At 45.6% G+C, this 22,805-nt stretch overlaps 2 protein-coding genes across 3 annotated transcripts; one reads left to right on the plus strand and one right to left on the minus strand.

Moving 5' to 3' along the window:
• Positions 1-13,520: 13,520 nt before the first annotated feature.
• Positions 13,521-19,387, minus strand: LOC123155769 (rRNA N6-adenosine-methyltransferase METTL5). 2 transcript variants are annotated; one of them, XM_044573901.1, is made up of 10 exons: positions 19,127-19,387; positions 17,375-18,514; positions 17,220-17,276; positions 16,653-16,750; positions 15,858-15,927; positions 15,147-15,195; positions 14,615-14,703; positions 14,486-14,533; positions 14,234-14,293; positions 13,521-14,009 (listed from the first exon to the last, which is right to left on the minus strand). In XM_044573901.1, exons 2-10 carry the CDS (start codon positions 17,432-17,434, stop codon positions 13,920-13,922), a joined length of 621 nt encoding a protein of 206 aa, XP_044429836.1. In that variant the 5' UTR covers positions 17,435-18,514; positions 19,127-19,387; the 3' UTR covers positions 13,521-13,919. The 2 variants fall into 2 exon arrangements, with proteins under 2 accessions (XP_044429836.1, XP_044429835.1); XM_044573900.1 differs by having other exon boundaries at positions 13,521-14,038.
• A 152-nt stretch (positions 19,388-19,539) lies between these two features.
• Positions 19,540-22,569, plus strand: LOC123155766 (transcription factor MYB3R-4-like). The gene is made up of 3 exons (XM_044573898.1): positions 19,540-20,683; positions 20,802-20,928; positions 21,835-22,569. The coding sequence occupies exons 1-3, from the start codon at positions 20,268-20,270 to the stop codon at positions 22,567-22,569; spliced, it is 1,278 nt and encodes a 425-aa protein (XP_044429833.1). The 5' UTR covers positions 19,540-20,267.
• The last annotated feature ends 236 nt before the right edge of the window (positions 22,570-22,805 follow it).

Genomic DNA, 22,805 nt, shown 5'->3' on the forward strand with positions numbered 1-22,805 from the left:
GAGCTTAATTTGCAAAGTCGATGACTGTTTGTTGGGTCTCACTCTTCCTCTTGAGTAGATACACCCAAGTGTATCTTGAATAATCATCCACAATCACCAAGCAATTCTTTCTACCCCCAAGACTATCAAAGGATGGAGGCCCAAAGAGATCCATGTGAAGGAGCTCCAAAGGCCTTGTCGAGTAGACGATAGTCATGGGAGGGTGAGCCTTCTCATGTAACTTTCATTCAATACAGGCACTACAAGCACGATCTTTAGCAAAACTAACATTTGATAGTCCATGGACATGGTTCCCCTTGAGAAGACTTTGCAAAGATCTCATATTGACGTGGACTAAACGATGATGCCAAAGCCATCCCACGTCAACATTAGCCATTAGGCATGTCGCGGTCTTAGTGGGTCACTCCGAAAAATTAATCACATAAATACCATTCTCGACATGCCGAACAAAGGCTACTTTAAGAGTCTTGCTCCACAAGAGGGCCACGAAATCAATATCAAAGAAAGTGGTAAAGCCCATGAGTGCAAGTTGACTTATAGAAAGTAAATTGTATGCAAGGGACTCAACAAGCATGACTTTCTCGATCGACAGATCATGAGAAATGACAACCTTGCCAAGACCCAATACCTTAGAAGACGAGGCATCACCCCATTCGACATTGGTGGGCATAGATGAAACTTTGTGCACGTACACCACCAAGTCCTTGATTCCTGTCATATGATTTGTGGCTCCACTATCGAGCAGCTATGATACCCCACCAGAATCAAACACATACAAGAGATGAATGCTTGGTTTTAGGTGCCCATTTTGTAGTGGGTCCTTTGATGCTAGCAACAAAGGTCTTAGGAACCCAAATAGACCATTCGATGTACTCATAAGAAGAACCAACAAATTTGGCATAAACAGGCCCATCACTAGCACGGCATAACACATAAGAAGGGTTAAAGTCGCCGGCTTTGTTGGAAGGAGTGGCATTGCCCTTCTTGACACCACCACCCTTCATATTGTTCTTCTTCTCCTTAGGATTACCCTCTCCTTCCTTCACAAATGCTTGCTTGAGAGGAGGAGGTTGTTTGGTCTTGTCACTTTTCTTCTTCTTCTTGGACTTGGGTGCAAACCCAATCCCCTCCTTGGCAACAACTTCCTTTTGATTGCTCAAAAGGTCGTTGAGGTTCTTATCACCTTGTATGCACAACACAAGGCCTTTCTCAAGTTGCTCCTTCAACTTGGCATTCTCCTCCAAAAGATGCACATGCTCACAACATGGGGTTGCATTATCAACTAAAACCATATGTGGAAATGTGTCTTTCTCCTTGGTTAGCCTCACTTGGAGTTAATCATGAGACTCTTTGAGGCTAGCATGAACACTCTTCAAGGCCTTGTGAGCCTTGTAAAGTAGGTCAAATTCGTCCTTGAATCTAGCATGGTTAACCCCAAGTTTGGCCTTCTCGAAATTTAGCACATGAGGGACAACAAGAGCATGATCAAGATCTTTCTTTAATTTAGCATGATCATCGTTGTGTGACTCCTCAAGAGCTAAACAATTACCACGCTCTTCCTCAAGCGCATTAGACAGATCCGATATCTCATCGGCATAGTCATGACTATGCCCTTCCATCTTAGAGATGGTCTCTTCGTGAGACTCAATAATGTCATTGGCTTCACCAAGTTGTTCCAATAGAGAAATGAAGTGCTTCTTGGTTTTAGCTTTGAGCTTTCCCATAAAAGACTCAAATTCATTCTCCTCCTCCTTCACCCCCTCACTTTCATCAATGCAATCCGTTGAGGAAGGATTAGTAGTGATGGTAGTCTTGATGTTGGGGGTTACCTTGCTGGTGGCTTTAGCCATGAGGCACTTGGCGGTGATGTTCTCGTTGGGTGAATCAAAGAGGGACACTCGTGGAGTTATTGCAATGGCAACGGAGGCCATGGAAACCGTCTCACCATCTTCATCATCATCATCCTCATTGTACTCTTCTTGTGCGACCAACCCCTTGGGAGGAGTCTTCTTGATGAAGTTGTCCTTGTTGGGGAAAGACTTGGCCTTCTCTTTTCGGATAAGCTTGCCACCATTGTCTTCCCTCTTCTCGTATGGGCAATCCACAACAAAGTGACTCACATTTCCACAATTATAGCATGTCCTCACACGTTGCTTGCCCTTGGTACCACTTGAGTTGTTCTTGTTGAAGTTGGGCCTTGTGTTCTTCTTGTTGCCCCAAAATTGCCTTGAAGCAAGAGCCATGTGCTCATGATAGGCATATTTGGTGTCTTCGGGGCAACTCTCCTCTTCTTCCTCTTCATCCTCTTCTTCCGCACTAGCCTTGGCCTCCAAAGAAATGTTGGGCTTCTTTGATCGTTGAGCACGCAACACCGCATTATCGGCGGTCTGGTCCAAGATCCTCATTGCAACAAACTCATCCAACACTTCACTTGAGGACAAGGCGTGGAAGTCCGGCCTTTGACAGATGACGGAGGACATGGCCTTGTGGTAAGGCATTATGGTCTTGAGAAACTAGCGTTTATACAATTGTCATATGTATCCTTGCTCCCATGATATCGGAGTGAGACCACGAGAGTAGTTAATCTTTGATAGAGCTCTCGAGGTTCTTCATCCTCAATCATGGAAAACTCATCGGCTTCATCTTGCACCACTTCAAAGTTTGAGCGTTGAATGCTCACACTTCCCTTGTACAAGGATACAACATGCTCCCATGCTTCCTTGGCTACGGTGAAAGGTCGGAGATGTGCAATATCTTCAGGAGGAATAGCTTCTTGGAGAATGAAGAGAGTGTACTCCTTGAATTGATGATCCGCGGCTTCTCTATGAGTGAAGTTGCTTGGATCGAGCGGGTAGAAACCTTGCTCAGTAATTCTCCAAAGATTAGTAGAACTATGATTTAAATGACTTTTAAAGCGATACACCCAAGCGGCAAAATCCTCGTTTTTCACAAGCTTTGGAGGAGGACCAACATGATTCATGTGCGTGGAGGGAACTGATAACCCACAAGTATAGGGGATCAATTGTATCCTCTTTCGATAAGTAAGAGTGTCGAACCCAACAAGGAGCTAAAGGTAGAACAAATATTCCCTCAAGTTCCATCGACCATCGATACAACTCTACGCACGCTTAACGTCCCCTTTGCCTAAAACAAGTATGAAACTAGAAGGACTTTGTATGTGTTGTTGGATAGGTTTGCAAGAATATAAAGAGCACGTAAATATAAACTAGGGGCTCTTTAGATAAACAAGCAATAAAGTTAGTATAACGAGTGTGGAAAAGTGGTGGTAGGAGTTGCGAAATTGTCCCTAAGCAATTGACTCCTTTACTAGACGGATAGCAAGTTTCATGTGGGAGAGGCCACTGCTAGCATGTCATCCCTGACTTGGAATTCTATGCACTTATGATTGGAACTATTAGCAAGCATCCGCAACTACTAACGTTCATTAAGGTAAAACCCAACCATAGCATTAAGACATATTGGTCCCCCTTCAATCCCGTATGCATCAATCTCTATGCTAGGTTGAAGCTTCTATCACTCTTGCCCTCCAATACATAGTCCTATCAACATACAACTAACCCTATGGTGTGATCCACGCACGCGCTCATATGATGGGCACCAAAGGACAGCAACATAACCACAAGCAAATTAAACCAATCATAGCAATTCATCAATTACCGATAGGACAACGAAAATCTACTCAGACAGCATAGGATGGCAACACATCACTGGATACTAATATGAAGCATAAAGCACCATGTTCAAGTAGAGGGTACAGCAGGTTGCGGGAGATTGGACCGCTGAATATAGATGGGGGAAGGTGATGGAGATGTTGGTGAAGATGATAGAGGTGTTGGTGTAGATCGCGGTGATGATGATGGCCCCCGGCGGTGTTCCGGCGCCACCGGAAGTGAGAGGGAGAGAGCCCCCTCCTTCTTCTTCTTCTTCCTTGACCTAATCCCTAGGTGGGAGAAGGGTTTCCCCTCTGGTCCATGGTCTCCATGGTGTGGGAGGGGTGAGAGCCCCTCCGAGATTGGATCTGTCTCTCTGTCTCTCTCTGTTTCTATGTTCCTCCCTGTTCCAGATTCTTGCCTTTCACCGTTTCTTATATTCCCGGAGATCCGTAACTCCGATTGGATTGTCCATTGGACACGATTTCTATCCGGATATTGGCTTTCTTGCGGCAAAAGAAGGGTACCAACCGCCTTACAGAGTGGCCACGAGGGTCAGGGCGCGCCCACCCCCCTGGGGGGCGCCCCCTGCCTCGTGGGCCACTCTAGCATCGTCTCGCGTTGATTCTTCTTCCCAAAAATCATAAATATTCCAAAAATATTCTTCGTCCGTTTTTATTCCATTTGGACTCTGTTTGATATGGGTTTTCTGCGAAACATAAAACATGCAACAGGCAGGAACTGGCACGGGGCACTGGATCAATATGTTAGTCCCAAAAATAGTATAAAAAGTTGCCAAAAGTATATGAAAGTTGAATAATATTGGCATGGAACAATCAAAAATTATAGATACGACGGAGATGTATCAGGAACCGGTCCTCTATAGGTAAGAGGAGGTTCAACATGGGCAAACATGCCACTCCCACTCCTACCACTTGGCAAAGGAACTTGCTCACTATTAGCTTCCCCCTTTTTGGAGTTAGCATCCGCCATCTTGTTAGTGGGATCAACCACTTCCAATGGTTCTGTGGATGATTTAAGGCCATCAAGAAACTCCTAAAACATGCCTTTAACCTCGGCCATCATGGAGGTTTTCAATGTGTCCAAAGCCGCATTGAACTCCTCACGAGAGACCAAGGATCCCCCATCGGCCATAGACGAGGATGGATTCACACCGGGGTGCCCCTCCCCCTTGTCTCCGATGCCAACCATACTCTTCGGATGGTAAAGTCCTTAATAAAGAGATGAAGCTCTGATACCAATTAAAAGGATCGATATGGTTGACTAGAGGGGGTGAATAGGCAACTAACATTTTTTTGTTTTTCTTGACCAAATTAAACTTAGCATCGAATTAGGTTGTCTAGATGTGCAACTAGGTGAGCAACCTATATGATGCAACAACAACAAGCACACAAGCAAGCACGGGATACGACACAATGAAAGCTTGCACAAGTAAAGGTAAGAGATAACAAGAGTGGAGCTGGAGGAGACGAGGATGTGTTACTGAAGTTCCTTCCCTTTGAGAGGAAGTCCGTCTCCGATGGAGCGGTGTGGAGGCACAATGCTCCCCAAGAAGCCACTAGGGCCACCGTATAGGGATCATTCAAGGGGAAGTGAACAAGTAGAGCAGCCACTACTCACAAGTGACCAAACACACTCAAAGTGGGATGGGAGTCGCAACTCATGTAAGCTAGATTGCCTCATCTTGTCATCCATTGTATATGCTTCTTGTGTTTGCATTCTCGTGCTCATACATATGTTGTTTTCTAGACGGTGGTGGCGACCACTATGTATCCCGAGTTGGAGAAGAAGCCATTTGCTTTTGGCCATTATTGGGTCATATTAAATGGCAAGCCGAAGTGGAACCAAGTTGTGGCTGATCTCAAGTCCGGCAAGAAGAGGAATGATGGCTCAAGCTCCAACCAATCAATTGGGTTGGACGATGAAGAGGACGATGTTGTCATGAAGAATGGAAAAGCCACCGTGCCAAAGGACAACCACCAAGTCATGGGAAACAAGTGGGAGAAGGCACGTGCCGCCTATGATGTCGTGTCTACCAAAATGTCGTTAACATGGATAGCATTTTTCTGTGAGGGAGAGCAAGAAGGAGGACAGGTACAAGCTCATGTTGGATGTGCAAAAGGAAAGGATGGAGTGGGACCATAAGAGGGCGGAGAAGAAGTTGGAAATTCAGAGGGAGAAGATGGACTTGGAGAAGCAACAATCGGCAATAAAATGGGAGCTCGAGAAGTCCAAGACATTTGGCGACATAGAGCTCGAGAAGGAAAGGTTGCAACTCGCACGGGACGTGGAAGATGCAAGGATCATTTGGCGGACGAGACCCTCTATGATGAGCATTCGAAGAAGTGGCTTGTGGACAAGAAGATGAAGATCAACGACCGTAGAAAGTACGAGGCAGCGAGGGTAGCTGCATCCCGGATGCAGGCAGAGGAGGCAGCCCGAATGCAGGCGGAGCAGGTAGTCCGGATGCAGGAGGAGCAGGCAGCCCAGATGCAAGAGGATCATGCAGCCCGGATTCAGGCAGAGCAGGACGACCAGGACATATTTCGCTCGGAGCACGCGCCTAGCTAGTGATCCGAGGCCATCCGTCACCCTCGGACATTGATTTCATTTTGCCAAGTCCGGTTTGTTGAACTATTATTTGCTTTGCTTTGTTTCGAACTTGGGCATTCGAACAGTTTGTACTGTATGATCGACGTGCATGGATCGCATGGATTTAAGGATCAAAATTTGTGGTATGTGGATGTGCGGTGCAACATTTGAGGGGTGCCCGGTCAGTGCTCGCGAACGCGTGCGGGCGCGTCTGCGGGCAATTGAGGGGCAGGATTTGCCAAGTCAGGCTGTAAATGTTCTTATAGATTAATAAAGCTACAAAGGCAGATTCAAAGTGTTGAAAATCAGCTGACATGCAACGTACGCATCAAGCAAACATAGAAACAGAATAAAGCAGCTTAACGTTGAGGCCCTCGTCCAACCTCAGTCATGGTAGATTTATTTTAGAGAATAGGTGCTTACCCATTTTAGCAAACTGAAGCCCTTGAAAGTTTATAAACCATGTCTCAAACAAAGAAATAAATGACACAAACACACGATACAAACCCCGCAGGCGCCTTGGCTCAAAAGCCGAACATAACATAAAATAGTTGGCGATGAAATCCCTTGGACGCCTCAACAATCGGGGATATTGCCATGAACCATGGCATGAACACGAAGCTTTGTGCAGAGAACCTCAATCGCTTACGCCTCAAGTGGTTTGCTTAGTAGCTTCCACAACTGTAAGGAAATAGTCAATTTATAAAGGCGACTAATAGGCGCCGGTCGACCGGCCCAAATTGGGCCGGTCTACCCGCAGCCATATTACGCAATTATTCTGAACCGTCTTATTCGCCCTCTAAGCATCTTCAACCTCACGGATCTCACTGGAATAATCCCCCTGCCGTGTCGCATCTCACAACACACCCAGCTCTCCACTCCTCCGTCCCCCCACCGCGTCGTGCACCACCAGTGTGCTGCAGAGCACCGCTGGCTGCAACTCCACCATTGTTGGCTCCGCTCTCGCCGCCGTTTAGATGTAGCTCCTCTAACGACCATTGCAGCAAAGCAAAAATTTCGATCCAGCAAAAGAACGTCATTGGTCGAAGCAAAAAGCCAGCGCCGGTCACAGCAAACCCATCACCTCAGGATCTTGCCACCCAATATTGCTGGTTCCAGCAAAAACAAACAACAAATCCAGCAAAAATCAATGCCGGTTGTAGCAAAAACCATGCCACCGACGCAGATGGGGGTAAAAAATGGTTGGATCCAGCAAAAACAGAACACGATGGAAACAAAGATTGCCCGATTCCAGCAAACAAAGGATGATGATAGCGAAAGAATTGGCTGGATCCAGCAAAAACAGAACACGGTGGAAACAAAAAAGAGCACCGGTTCCAGCAAACAAGGATGGTGGTAGCAAAAAAGTTGTCTAGATCCAGCAAAAATAGGACATGGTGGAAGCAAATTTTGGAGTTGTTTCCAGCAAAAATAGTCTAGTTCCAGCCAAAAAACACCGTCTCCATCATCGGTCGCCCAGTCGCTATGAGCGTCTATTCCAGCATCTGCAAAAAAACCATGGTTGAAGCATTCCATGCCGCCAGTCCCAGCATTTGGCGCCGTCAGATGCAGCACGTCGTGGCCGCAGTTGCCTTGGGCGGCAAGCCACGAGGCGTTGCTGAAAAAAGAGCATTAGTGTCGGCTAGGTGTCAAGCATGCGAAGATGCCCCACTCCCCCAGCTTCGCTCAACCTCCCAAGCATGATGCCCTCGCGTCTGGCTTGCCTCTCAGCTAGCAGCCATTGTTGATTTGGGGTAGGATTAAAGGAGGAGCATTGTTCGGCTTGACGGCGGCGAGAAGCTAGGGGCTAGGATGCGGCAATAGACATAGATTGGGGGAAAATGAGTGGCGATAGATGGTATACGCGTGAGAGGATAAGAAAAACACTTTAGCAGTGGGTGGGGCCTGGCAGAACACGTGGCTTAGCACAGGGTAGCTGGATAGCACAGGATCCACGATGCACCCGAGTCCGGCTGAGTGTTCGGCCGGTGCACCGAGTATAAACATTACCCATTTGTAAAGGCTATCAGCCGGGTGTTTAAGGAAAGTGCCTTCAATAAGCGCTTTGTTACGGATTTGCCATAAAGACCACAAAATCAAAGCAACAAAATCCAGGCAACACGTTTAGGAAGGCCCTAGAGCCTCCCACTAAGGGTGTGAAATGCGACAAAGGAAGAAGGTGCCCAACTTCACGTAGTAACATTTCTCATGCATCCCCACATAAATTGGGCCATGGTACAAGAGAAGAAGATATAATTTATGTCTACCGTAGCCCCACAGAGAGGACATAGACCACTTGCTTCCACTCTGGACGGAAGTCTATCACGAACAAGCTGCCAAGGCAAAATCTTGATCTTAACGGGCAGCTTTGCCATCCAAATGTCCATGACCTGAAATTGAGCAGCCCCATGATGAAGCACCTTATACAAAGACTTGGTGGAAAACTGGTCTGAGACTTCAAGTTTCCACCAGAAAGAATCAACTTCATATGATGGACGGCAGCCCCTTAACCGGACCGTGAGTTATTGCCATTCCTCAGCTTCGAGGGGACCAAGCGATTGCCAGAACGCAGGACTCCACTGTTCGTTCTTCCAAATGTCGCTAACAAGAGCATTTGGAGAACCATTACTAGCAAAAAGCCGCGGGAATCAGTTGCTAATGGTTGGGCCAAGGCAAAAGTCCAACCAAAAATTTGTTGACCGACTATACCGGTATGAACTCCACCAACCCGCAAAACAAGATGAACCTTTGAAATGGACTTCCAGAACGGAGAACCATGATGGGAGGAGGCATAGACAGGGCTGCATGCTGAAGGTATTTGTGTCTGATAATATCGAGCCAAAGACCAACTTCCCCTCTCAAAATTGTCCAAGCCCACTCGGCCATGAGGCACCAATTCTTGTGCTTGTGCTTGGTGTTTAAAATACCCAAGCCCCCAACCATTAGGGGCACAAATGGTGCTCCATTGCATCATTTGGTATTTTTGTTTGCCTAGTTCTTTACCCCAGAAAACCCTAGAGTGTGTGACATGGAATTTAGCATGAACCCAGCCCGAAGCAAGAAAAACACATGTGATAAACATAGGCAGACTCGATAACCATGCATTAATCGGTGCAATCGGAAGATTGATTATCTACCCACCTAGGGTTTTATGTGGCCAGCCACTTTGTCAGTGATAAACAAAAAGTCTTCGATCGCCAGGCGCTTGTTGGTAACTGGCATGCCTGGGTACTTAATTTGCAAGGGCCCAAGTTTACACTTCATCATTGGGGCAGCTCGCAATTTGTCTTCCAAACTCCCCTTGATGACATACACTTCACCTTTTTCAAAGTTGGTCTTGAGCCCAGACATGGATCCAAAACACATCAGGATAAATTTTTTGTTTACCAGATTGACCAGATCGTTCTTAGTAATAATGAGCGTGTCGTCAGCATACTAAAGATGTGTGACTCCACCCTCCCGAATTTCCGGGAACACTGTGTGAATATGGCCTGCCATAGCACCCTCTAAGATAACAGCCAGAGCGTCCACAACTATATTGAACATGAGGAAGATATCGGATCACCTTGCCAAACTCCCCTCAAGTTTCTAAACAAAGGGCCTGGCTCACCATTGATACTAGTGGCAGTTTGGCCACTTCTAACTAATTGCATAATCCAGCTCACCCAGAGTGGATCAAAGCTGTTCTGGCGCATAAGTCCTTCCAAAACTCCCAATTCACGCAATCATACGCTTTCTCAAAATCTTTCTCAAGGATGAACACGGCCTGTTTTTTCAGGTGTACTGAGTGTAGCACCTCATGGAGAACCAAAAATGCCTTCAAGGATACTTCTTCCTCGAATAAAGGTAGACTGGCTCTGATCTATAGCCTGATTTGCCACCGGAGATAGTTGTGTGTCAAATCCTTTGACAAGTAGTCTAAATCCTACATTGATCAAACCAATGGGTTGAAGTTGTTTCATAAGGTCCGCCCCTATAACTTTAGGAAGCAATGTTATTATCGCATAGTTTAACCGCTTGATGCCAATCCTACCTTTGGTGAAGTCATCAAGTAGTTCAAACAATTGGGGGTTCACCATGGGCCAAAATATCTTATAAAAAGTGACTGGGAACCCATATGGTGTGGGCGCAGTATTAGTACGTGTGGAAGATAGGAAGTAAAAGGAAGTTCGTTTTGGGAGGAGTTCATGCCTTCTTCAAACTTTCGGGAGGCTAAGCGCTCTTGCCAAAAAGTCTAGCTCAGCCTACAAAGAATAACTTTGCCCTCTTGCCCTGGATCAAAGAGTGCCACACTGTCGATAAGCGGAGTATCTCATTCGAGAGAACACATCAACATTGATGTATGGAGAGGGCAATGGGCACAACCACCTCATCGCAAGAAGCTACCAATAGACAACCACTACATGACACAACCTGCAGGACAAGATCACCAAAGTCGTGGTGCATGATATTGGGCAACAACGCCACCCAACAGAGCCAGAACTCAATAAACACGTGCTCACCTCACCACCATGTCATTGTGGATGGAGAGGGGGACCTTACGCCCTCATTCCAGGATTGTGGGCCCGGACCCATCAACAATCATCGACAATCATGTTTCACTACAAGAATTTTGTCACCAATCCTAATATTTCCGTCATGGATCTGTGACAAGCTCAAGGCCTCCAAACGAGATATGCAATGAAACATTCATATAATTGTCACCATATATTAAAAGTTGAAAGCACCATAGGTATATGACCCTATAGGATGGCAGGACCCATATGTCACAACATGTGGGCTTGCATGTCAGATCACACGAAGTTGCCGACTAAATGGTACCACAAATTGGCTGGCCACAAAAGTTAGACCATGTAGATCATGCATGTAGGATTGTGTGGGGTCCACATGTCATACAAGGCCCTCATAACCATAATCGTGAAATAAACTTTAAGCTCAATCTTATGGGGTCATAACATAATCCCATGCTAATTTTCATAATTCTTAGATCACATTTAGATTTAGAAAAACGAAAGCCAATAAGATGCATGTAAGGTTTGAATTTCACAAAGATTTGAGTTATTTATACATTTTCTTGATATGAGCTAAGAACTTAAATACTTACTTGAGAATGAATTTAGAGACCTTATTTGAGGAACATGTAATTGAAATTTGAATACATCCACCCAACAGCTAGAAATTTTTATTCAATACCTGAATATTTTAGTAAATTACCTAGCTAGATTTTTTACATTAATAATAATAATATGTTATGATACGTTGCGTGTAGAATTTTCTTTTGGGTCTTTCACAAAAAAAAAAGAATATTTTTTGGATAGTTTTCGATAAATATTTAAGGGTACCTTACCTTGCTGCGATGGTGTTGAAATGGAGTACCCGCGGCAAATCGCGTGGTGTGTAAGATGCTTGCATTGTGCGACGCGACCTCGGCGGTGGATTGCCCGCACGAACAAGGCCGCGCGGGCTTGCTGTCAACTGTGATGTCGTTGGCGAGAAACAAGTGTAGGATCTAAAATCAATCACCTCTGTCGAGTCATCCTCCGGGCGCCCAACATGGTCTGGTCATCAGTGCCTGTCTACACCAGTGATCGATCGGTTGAACGCTGCTCGCTAGTGGTAGCAACGTATCGGGCCGGGGCAAGGCCGGCCGGCGCCACGGCGAAGCGGAGCCATCATCAATCACGTCACCGTCACGGCCCGGTCACGTCACGTCGTGCACTTGTGACGTCGCGATCCCTTGCCGCACCGGTGAGAAAGCTGACCGTATGACTGAATGATTGAGCAGTAGGCACCGGGCTATATAATCATCAGCAGATAAACTTTGGCATTGGCAACGCGGATGTAAAAGGCCAGCAATGTGGCCGGCAGATGCATGCGGCTCACCAGTGAGAGTGAGAAGCAAGCCGGGCGTGTGCGTGTGTGCGCTACTGTGGCCACTGTGGTGGTTGCTGCGTGCGGTACGCCAGTGTGATCCTGGCACCGCACAGCACGTAATAAAAGTTGGCAGATCTCCCTCCCACTGTGACCTGCACCCGCTTTATGTGAACCACCCGCCGGGCAGGCAGGCGTATATGCGCGCGCGTGGCGCACGAGACAGGCAGGCAGACAGGGGCGAATGAACAGCTGACCCTTTGTGAGTGGAACGTACAGTAGCTAACATTCATCTTTTATATCTAAATAACAAGCCCTCACTAACATATTTCTCTCAACATGCAAGTATGCCACTTCATCATTCAACAAGCATAATAAAAGGCCCACATCAACATGCGACTATGAATATTAAAAATCCACTTCAACATGCAAACATGCATGTAAAACCCATTCTATTATGATATTTATATTTAATTCTTATATACTTCAAAAAATGATTATTTCAATATTGATTTCAAGTAACCGAAACCTTAATAGAATATTACAAAATATTTTCGCAACAACGCGCGGGGCATCATCTAGTATCGTATGTACCCACGGGCCAGCGCGCATGTCATCACCTGCCTGCCTCCAGAATCGACGATCGTAAGTCTGTAGGTAGTATATATCTGGATATTAGCTGATGGAGTTGGAGCACTTGGACGGTCCTTTTCGTTTGTTTTCCAAGGAGGAAGTCGCGCGAATTCCTGCGTCAAATTATGCTACAGGTGCTCATGCACTGCCAGACTTCCCCCCGGTTCAACTTTCATCGTGAACACCTGACTCCACCATGACGGTGCCATTGCCATGCATCAAGAGGAATAGACCAGCGTGCCTGCCTCTCCACCTTCTCCCATGACTTTCCATCGTGCTCTCAGGAAAAGGACTGCCCAAGAACGCCGCACCACATGGCATCCTAATCTTGTTACGGAAGCCCTGTGCTCTCTTCTCTCTCTACATGCATGCATGTGGAAAATCCGTGACATTATATCCACGTAGACGTAGTACACCTCAGTAATGGGTGTGGTCTACTGCGACCAACCATTTGTCATCGCCCTCCTCTGTGCAAGTCAACTGTTCAAAACAAATTGCCGAGGCTGTAGCCAAGATGTGGTGCGTCCCCCGGTACCAAAATTTATAAAAGACTAACAGTTTGTCTAATTCACATCTAGATGTTTTTTAAGGATGTCACGTCTAAGCTCCCACAAATATATAATGCATCAACAAAAAACAAAAAAAAACTTGAAAAAAAAAATAGACCACAATCAGAGTGAAAATCAGCTTAGATGTGACATAACTATGCCACATCTAGATGTGTCCTAGACAGACCCACAAAGACTAAAATGTTTAGCAAAACAATGTCGTGTGTTCTACAAAAGGAAAAAAAACAGATGAGTGTACGCTGTGAATTACTCGCAGCAAAAATTTCCACTTTGTAGAGAGTAACTGGGCGCAGAGACGATGCTCGCCGATTTAACGCTGAATTTTGTTCCCAGACGCTGTTTTTCTCTGATAGTAGGAGTATAGAACAAGAAAAAACTGAACAAGTGCTGGTACAGAGAGAGCACCAATCCTGCCTGCCAATGTGCCGGAAAGCCCTATCACTGCCCAGGGTGGGTATGGCTGCTGATCTACTGGGGTTTTCTTCTTCTAGCAAGTCCAGCCATCACGCTGTGGTGGTTCAACAAGCGTGATGTCACGGCCTCGTCACATTGCCGCGTCATGCTAGGCTGCTAGCTTGCCCTTTCGTCTCGAGCTTGTGGGACGAAGCGCCACAGATCGACTGCAATATCGAGCTCCTTTTGCTTGTGGAACCTGTAGGTCCGAGGTAGATCATAGCGCAGCTGTAACAAGGAGAAAAAGGAGCACGTTGCAGGTATTACCACAGCAGGTGCGAAACAAAAGACATGGTTTGGGCCCAGAATCCTGAATGCAGAATAACCTTCCCATGAAAAACAAAAAGTACTTCTCTATCCTGGTTTTAAGCAAGACAAGAAAGGCTGGCTCATAGTGTATTTTCTCTGTTCAAATGACATTACCTCACACAGAACTTCAGCACTGACTGCGTTGCAATTACGCAGGGCTGCCTTCTTGATGTACTAAAAGATCAGAAGCACGAAAAGGAAGTGAACACTAGATGAACATTTCTTCCACATGAATGTACAAAATGAAAAACATATAAATATTGACTATGGTTAGGTTCATCGTGTGTAGAATGGAGTAATTCCTTTTGGAGGTACAGTGTTCTCTACAAAGAAGGCACTAAAGATTTGCACGGCAGAAAAACTTACTTCTCGTGTGGAAGTCTTGTGTAGAGAATAGACAGCTTGAGATGCAACCTGTGAATAATAAACAGATATTAAAGACTTACTACAACACTAGAACATCTTTCATTAACAGTAAACTGTTGCTCTGACAACCTTCAAGCCCATAGAAAGGAATTCCATGTCGGCTCCTTTTCTTTTTGTCCCAAAGGGAGGATTCATGACAACAGTATCAACAAGAAGGCCTGCACCGTATCTCTTATAAGGAACTCAAAAGGTCATGGGTGCTTTTCAATGTTAAAAGCATCTGTATATGAGAACCAATGTAATTCATTTCACAAGAACCATATTTTACATGTGTTCCTTTTGGTAGCAAGATTATATTTCATCTACTTTCCTCACAAAAAAACATCATCTACTTTCTTTTACCTGCACAAGCTACACGAAATACTAATAATGGGAAGTGATCCTACCAGCTTAGAAAGGATGTTCAGCTAGGATACATTGGTAACAAAATGATGTCCTAGACATTATTTACTTATGTATTGAATATACAAAAAGGGCAGTAGAGAAGAATGATGCTGAAAAGAACTTCCACAATGGTAACAGAAAATAGTGTATGACAACCAATAGATCACTGAAGTTTCGATGAGCCTATACAAAATATGTTACCACTGAAGAAAAATACCTTTTAAATTTAAGTTCTTTATGTCACACTGAATTAAGTCGATATCCAGCTGCATAACAAAACATTTAATGAAAAGAAACATGTCATTCACATGTTAAAATATAGTATATCCTAGAAATATCAAGTTACTGCGTCAATCCTCTCACATACTACTTTCAGCTCTACCTCTATGTCACCAACATGTACTTAACCAGCAAACATAAGGATGTGACAGGATAGCTTAGGCGCTTAGCATAGTCATGGAGTACTGAATTCAAGATAACTTAGGTGAATTGTTTTCTGTGTTGAGGGGTGTGTTTCTGACCTGTATTGGAGTTCAGGGTTTTGAGGGGTAATGCACTTATCTCATATAGATACTACATTTAGGATCAACTCCAGAATTACATTCTCCTCACTAAAAAGAATCCTCTAGAACTGTATTTGGTACAAGCTAAGTCCCACAACCTTGTCCCTACGAATTTCTTAAGAAGCATATAATGTAACGCTAAAGGCAACAGAAAATGGGGACCAAAACAGCTTTCAGCTAACTGCACTTGCAAGTTGTTATCCTTTGATCAACTATAGTAAGCGCTTGAGATAATAGACCAAGAAGACCCACGGAAAATTCTGTGTGATGTTTGACTCATTATAGAGGGAAAAGAGTCAATATGAAGGTTTATTTGCTTCAAATAAAAGCAATTGTTGCAATTGGAAATGAAAGCAACAGCATACCTCTAGATCAGTAGCATTTTCTTGAGCAAGTTCAAGGGACTGGAGGTCAATATCAATACCAGTGACATGCCTGTCATTCCACAATCGTAGTGAATAAGATTAGGGATATCTAACAACAGAATAACAACAAAAATTGTAAGATACCCAACTGGTACACAAACACGTCGGTTTATAAGTTCATGACAATAATGGACAACTATTTCAAATATTGTGCAGTATATGAGTTTGTTACATGCCATGGGAATGATAGTGCCACATAATGATTGTTACGCAACATAATTTTGACCAGCATCTAGAAATTTCGAACAAAAAAATATGTGATCAATTAAAGTATAATAATAATAGAAACAGTTTTATCTTCTTAGCTCTTCAGTACGAGTGATTAAGTTATAGACAGGGCACTAAGGGAGGTGGATCAGTGAGCCGGTATGGTAGTATACTGTCTAGTAAGATCAAATACTGGTAAATCAGCACATAAACATCATGAAGCAATGTACTGCCTACTAGTTAAACCCTTGGTGTGCCCCAAAACATGGTACTAGTTAAACCTTTAGAGTACACCTTATTCTGCACAATCAATCAACAAATCACGGCAGAGGTAACCACTCTTCAGTTCCCCATTTAGCTACTGTTTAAAGCAGGTGTGCGAATTATGGCACCGGAATTATAAAAATGACAACGCTATTGTACTGTTAAGGAGCGGAGATCTCTGCTGATACCACCTCAGAAGAAACGACTCTGAACAAGAACTGAAGAAAACGATCACCAAAATACTAAGAGCTTGAACGAACTCACTCAGCATCCAGCAGAGCACTCGCGACGGCCAGGGTACCACAGCCGCACCCAAAATCCGCCACCACTTTACCAGCTATGTCGTCGAAGCTGTTCTCGGCCTGACGGATTCACCAACTCACCATGAGAAAGATACAACAGAGGCACACAACCAGAATCACTAGAATTTCAGCATCCAAGCACGCCCAACAGGCCTAATTAGCTATCTGTCTACCTTATGGTTCAACATGCACTGTTTCAGATAAAAGTAGCCAGGCAAGACAAATCTAAAGGTTGAGGCACAACTTGCAAGCAGCTGAAAAATCAAACACTCCCAACTTTGTACTGCAAAAGAATTAAAGTGCGAGCAACAACATGTGCAGAATCTTGTATAGCAAAGCATGGAAGTCGCCACAAGCCTACTAGCCCACTGCCGGAGTAGCTTGCCGGTTTTGGGCATGGAGCCGCGGCCGCGCGCACTCGCGGGCGTCCAATTGCAGACACAATCGCATCACAGCAAGTACCAGGATCGCATCCATGCATAAAGCAAACAAAGGCATATATCGGAATCAATCGGGGCGGGGGCGCTACCGTGTAGAGCATCCTCGACGCGATGTGGGGGCCCGTCGCGTACTGCTCCAGCTCCACCTGCACCCACGGCCGCCGCCGGCGACGGCGGCGGCAAGCTCAGATAAGTTCATGCTTGTTCTGGAGGCGAATCGAACGGCGGGGGCGGCGGAGGGTACCTTGGGGTCGGAGAACTGGGTCAGGCCCCCCAGCAGGCCCTCCAGCTGCTTCAGCTTCATCTCCTCCTCCTACCCTCGCCGTCGCCGTCACGGAGTTGGAGATGTTGCCTCTTTTCCTGCCGGCGAGCCAGTGGCGCCTCCGACGGCCAGAGGGCGGCCTTTTCCATCAGGGCTGGCCGTCGCAGGCCGGACCGCAATACCAGGCCTCTAGCCTGGCCCGCCTGTAAGGCCCAACACCAGCCCAAGAGCCCACCAAGCCCAACCTAAAATGAGCCCAGTACGAGCGGGTAGGAACTCGGAGAGGCGGATGGTCTCTCTCTCCTTCCTTTTCTGCTCGTGCCGTGCGGCGGCCGGTGGACTCGAGACCGCCGTCGCCGTCGGCATCGCCACCGGTTGCTTCCCGCTCTCTCCGTCCGCGCCGCCAGCGAGACGGGCTCTTCCCGTGGGCGACGGTGCACGTAGTAGGTATGTGCCGCTTGCTCGTCCTCGCCCCAGTTCTTCGCCTTTGCGCTTGAGCAAGCAGCATTTTTTTTCCTTGCAAATTAGCTAGGTTTCTTCCCCTACACAAAAAGGGGTTCGATTTTGTTTCCGCGCGTGATAATTTGAGCTCGCAGCTTCCTTCATCTTCGATCGATGCTGCAGTTTAATTATATAAGACTGATTAATCGATACCATTTCTGAAGTGTCCAAAACTCCAAATTGGTTGCTTAAAGATAAGGGCGCTTATAGGCGCCGGCGCACCGGCCGAACTGTTCGTCCGGTCAAGCCCCAGCCGCCCGATACATCCGTTCCCCACCGTCTGATTGCTTTGTTTTAAAAGTCAAACATGCAGAAAAAAAAACACGCACAGGAAACACAAAAAAAAGGACAGCGAGCGCGCATGCCAGATCTGTGTGCTCGCCGGCCGCTCGCGATAGTCCTCGTCTTCCCGTGCTTGCTTTCCACCGCGCCACCACGCCCGTCACCCGCGCTCGCCTGCCGCTTGCCTGACGGTCGTCTCCGACACTTGCCTTGGCTGCCTCTGCTCGTCATGGTTGCAACTCAAACACAGGAGGATTCCAGCGCGCTGTCATCATGGTTGGAGCATCCCTGGCGTCCCCGTCTCCGGCTCGCCGCCATTGTCAACTTGCAGCGTCATGTCTAGCAAAAAAAGCAATAAAAATCTCCAATGCTGGGTTGAAGCAAAAAATTTGCCGGTTCCAGCAAAAAATAATGATGGTTCCAGCAAAACTCTCAACAGCACAAAAACTCCAGTAGCAGATTGTAGCAAAAAAATTAGCTAGTTCCAGCAAAAAGAAACACTGGTTCCAACAAAAAATCATGCCGCTTCAAGCAAGAATGTTTGCTGGTTCCAACAAATTACATGACACTGTGATGCGTGTTGGATGTAGCAATTGAGAACATTGGTTGTAGCAAAAACTCAAACGGTGGTAGCAAAGAAATTGATGCACTGGTTCCCCCCAAAAAACATGGTAGCAAAATAATTGATTGGTTCCAACAAAAACCGAGGTTGGTTGTAGCAAAAATGTACATTGGTTGTATCAAAAACAAATGACATGGTTGCAAAAATTTGGGTTGGTTCCATAAAAAAGAAACGAACATGGTGGTAGCAAAATAATTAATTGGTTCCAGCAAGAACTGAAGATGGTGGTAGCAAAATTGAAAACCGGTTGTACCAAAAAGAAAATGACATGGCAGCAAAACTTCGAGTTGGTTCCATAGAAAAAGAACATGGTTGTAGCAAAATCTTACACTGGTTCCAGCAAAAATCAAGGGCGTCTGCAGCAAAAATTGGGGCTGCTTCCAAGAAAAGAAAATGATGGATCTCCATCACTTGTCGCCGTGGTTGCAACGCCTCAACGTCGGCCGCCGCGGCTCTCCGTTACTTCTCGCCGCCATCGGCAGCACCGGTGGGGGTTGGTTTGCAGCGCTGGTCGCTGGTGGGGCGTGAGGGGGCGGGGTGGGGGCAGCCACGGTGGGGGAGGCGCGGTGGCCATGGCTGGCGGCACAGCCGGTCGCCGGTGGGGGAGGCGCAAGCATCTACAAGAGAGGAAGAAAAGAGGCGAGCGGAGGAGGTTGCGGTAGAGGAGATGCACGAGCAAAAGAATGAGTGGATGGTGTTGTTCCTGAAGAGATAAGGTAGATGGTCGTTCGGTGGTGGGCCTACATGTAGATAAAGCGAGCGGTGCGACCGGCGGAACGCTTCGGCCGGCGCGCCGTCTGGGAAGGTTTCCCTAAAGATAAGTACTAAGACTTGCATTGCATGCCACAGCCACAGCCAGAACAAAAGCCTTGCCATTTGCTAAATATCGGTGCTATAACATGGACATCTATTTCGATCGAACTTGGACATGGGTTCTGCACTCTCTGAGAAAACTGTTTGGAAGGATCACAGATTCAGTTCAGGATGAATTTACAGCTCAATTTCTGCGCAATTTATTTTTCAGCCAAGCAGATGTGCTTTACTTTTACATCACAAGGAAAACGAAACGACTGATGGTACAGGCATATAGCATCGCATGCCATGCACTACTGCGGATGTTAATGACTTCTCGGCTTGACCAGCATCTTGCAATGGGTACGGGTGGTGTGTGTGCCACGTTTTCTGAATAATGCATGCTGCTTAATTAACTATAGTTTTCTTTCTCTTGCATGAAGTAATCGATTTATGAAAGTAAATGCCCCATTAACAACGCAAGTTAATAAACCCATAAAAACCCCTTAGTTTGTGGCCATTAAGGGCCATAAGGCCGGTCTTGTCAAGATATAATGTGACACGCCATGCCAATGTCTCCTCTTCCGAGAGATGCAGGTAGACAGGAACCAGCATCCGTCCGGTCCCTCTTCCCCCTCACCCCCACCCCTAGCAGTAGCCAGCTCCTGAAACCCCTCCATGGATTTCGGTTGCTTCCAGCCCCACGCAGGGAGCTGCGATGACATGCCGCTTGATTTCCATGTGCAGCAGAGTGCCCACTATGATCTCCACTCCCTTGATCGTTCGTTCGAACCTGTCGGTGGATCGATCGGCCCCTTTGCGGCCTTCTATCCTGACTACTACCAGTACCCACAAGGCGTGACGACGAAAGCTGTCATCAGTGGGGACTCTTCATCATCAATCGTTCATAGTTCTGGACCTCACGTGCCTCTGCTGACACCAAAACTTGAGGTTTCACAACTCATGGGAGGCGGCCTTGGATCATACAAGACCTATGAGATGAGCCGCAGGTTTTTCCCAAGAAAGAAGGCCTCCAGTAAGGCTCTCAAGAGGGCTAATGTTGTCAAAGGGCAATGGACACTGGAAGAAGACAGGTAAGAATTAGATATATTGTTTCATGCTTGGTTCAGTATTTTCTCTGTTTGCGGCGCTGTATGTCTGTGTTATTGCTTGCTATCTGCGATGTTAAGCTCGTCCTTGCATCTTTTACAGGAAGTTGGTGAAGTTAGTGGAGCAGTTTGGATTGAGGAAGTGGTCTCAGATAGCGCAAATGTTGCCTGGAAGAGTTGGAAAGCAATGCAGAGAAAGATGGCACAACCATTTGAGACCTAACATCAAGGTTTGTCTCTCCAACTTCCGTTTGAACTGAACCGAGGAGTCAAATCTATTTTGATCTCCTTTGTATTCTGTAATAAATGGAATGCCTACAGTTATGTCTTTTGCTTTGACCGTGTTTAATGAAATAGTAAACTAATTAAGCTCCAAAAAAAACTAATTTGAACGCATTGAGTGAGATTTGAATGTCGTTGGGTCAGTCTGCAATTCATTATGGGTGCACTAAATTTTGGAAATTACATACACGATGTCATTTTTGGTTTGCTTATATCAGATTCATGGGTGGGGATAGTATTTAGCACTAGATTTGCAATCTAATTAAGATTAAAAAACTAGTTTGGACACACTGAGGGATATTTGAATGTCATTGGGCCTGCCCTTTATTAAGGGTGCACTAAATTTTGTGAGTAATATAAGCGATATCTTTTTTGGTTAGCTTTTATCAGGTTGATGGGTGGGGAATGGGGATAGTACTTAGTACTGAATGGTTCTTAACCATGATGATAGAAACTCGAACCGGCACAGAGAAGAAAATTCTAACCTGACATGCCCACATGGGACAAGGAAACATAAACTGAGGGGAAATATGATTTAGGAAAAACTAGAAACAATGCATCATTTTTTTTTTTGCGGATAGAAACAATGCATCATGGAAAATCATGTTGTCGACCAGAGCTATAGAAGTTCAAATAACCTTTGCCCCTATCAAATTTTTAAAAATTACAAAATGTTTAATGATAAATGACAATAATGGGTAAAATTATCATGGTGAAACACAAAAATGGGCATGGATGCTTCCAAATCTGAAATATTTTTGTCAAGTTCTTTTTCCTGAAAACTTCTCATATTATCTGTGTAGTATTCATGCTTGAAATAAACCTTTTGTGCGTGGATGAAACCACAAATGCAGAAAGATACATGGAGTGAGGAGGAAGACATGGTTCTAATACAAACACACAAGGAGGTTGGCAACAAATGGGCAGAGATAGCTAAGCGCCTCCCTGGGAGAACTGAAAACTCCATAAAAAATCATTGGAATGCAACCAAGAGAAGGCAGTTTGCACGGAGGCGGACCCGCACAAGCGCCAAGAATATCAAATCTGGGACCCTTCTGCAGAACTACATCAAAAGCCTTGGAATTGGCTCTAGCAAGGTCACTGCTGCTCCTCTAGCCCCAAAAGAACCTCCACTGTCACCATCTTCACCAGCACCCCCAACACAAAATCTGGCACAGGTGAATGACAGTTGGTCAGAATCCAACCCATCCAACACAATGATCACCCAGGGACTATTCAGCACAGATGACAGAGAGGCTGACTCTTGTGAAGAAGTTCTAGTCCCTACATGTGATGATTTTTCTGTTGACATGTGTGATGGTTTATTTGACACAAAGGAGGATGCGCAATACCCGGTTTACAGCATAGATGATGATGTTGACATGGACTATATCTTCAACCATATGGACTACACTATTAAGATTGACCATGAGATAGATATGGAGATGGCGTGGTGTGATGACGCACTCACAAACATTGAATCTGGATCATCGCTATTGGTGACAGCGGTAGGTCCAACAGAAATCAAGACTGTCCAGGTGAAGGAGGAGATGGATCTAGTTGAGCTGGTCACACGTACACAGACTTGACACTATTATATATGCATGCTATTTATAGGTGATATGACGACCTTTTGGATGTTACTATGGGGCATGCTATTTATAGATAATATGAACCTTTGTTTTCATAGATTATATATATGACGACCTTCGGGATGTTTCCATAGATTATATGACGACCTTCAAATGTATTATGGAATCCATATTGACATGATAAAAATGGTAAATAAGACCATGTGTATATGGCTTGAAAATGAAGTGTTTAT

Source organism: Triticum aestivum, chromosome 7B (assembly GCF_018294505.1).
Source record: "Triticum aestivum cultivar Chinese Spring chromosome 7B, IWGSC CS RefSeq v2.1, whole genome shotgun sequence".
Taxonomy (NCBI): Eukaryota; Viridiplantae; Streptophyta; class Magnoliopsida; order Poales; family Poaceae; genus Triticum; species Triticum aestivum.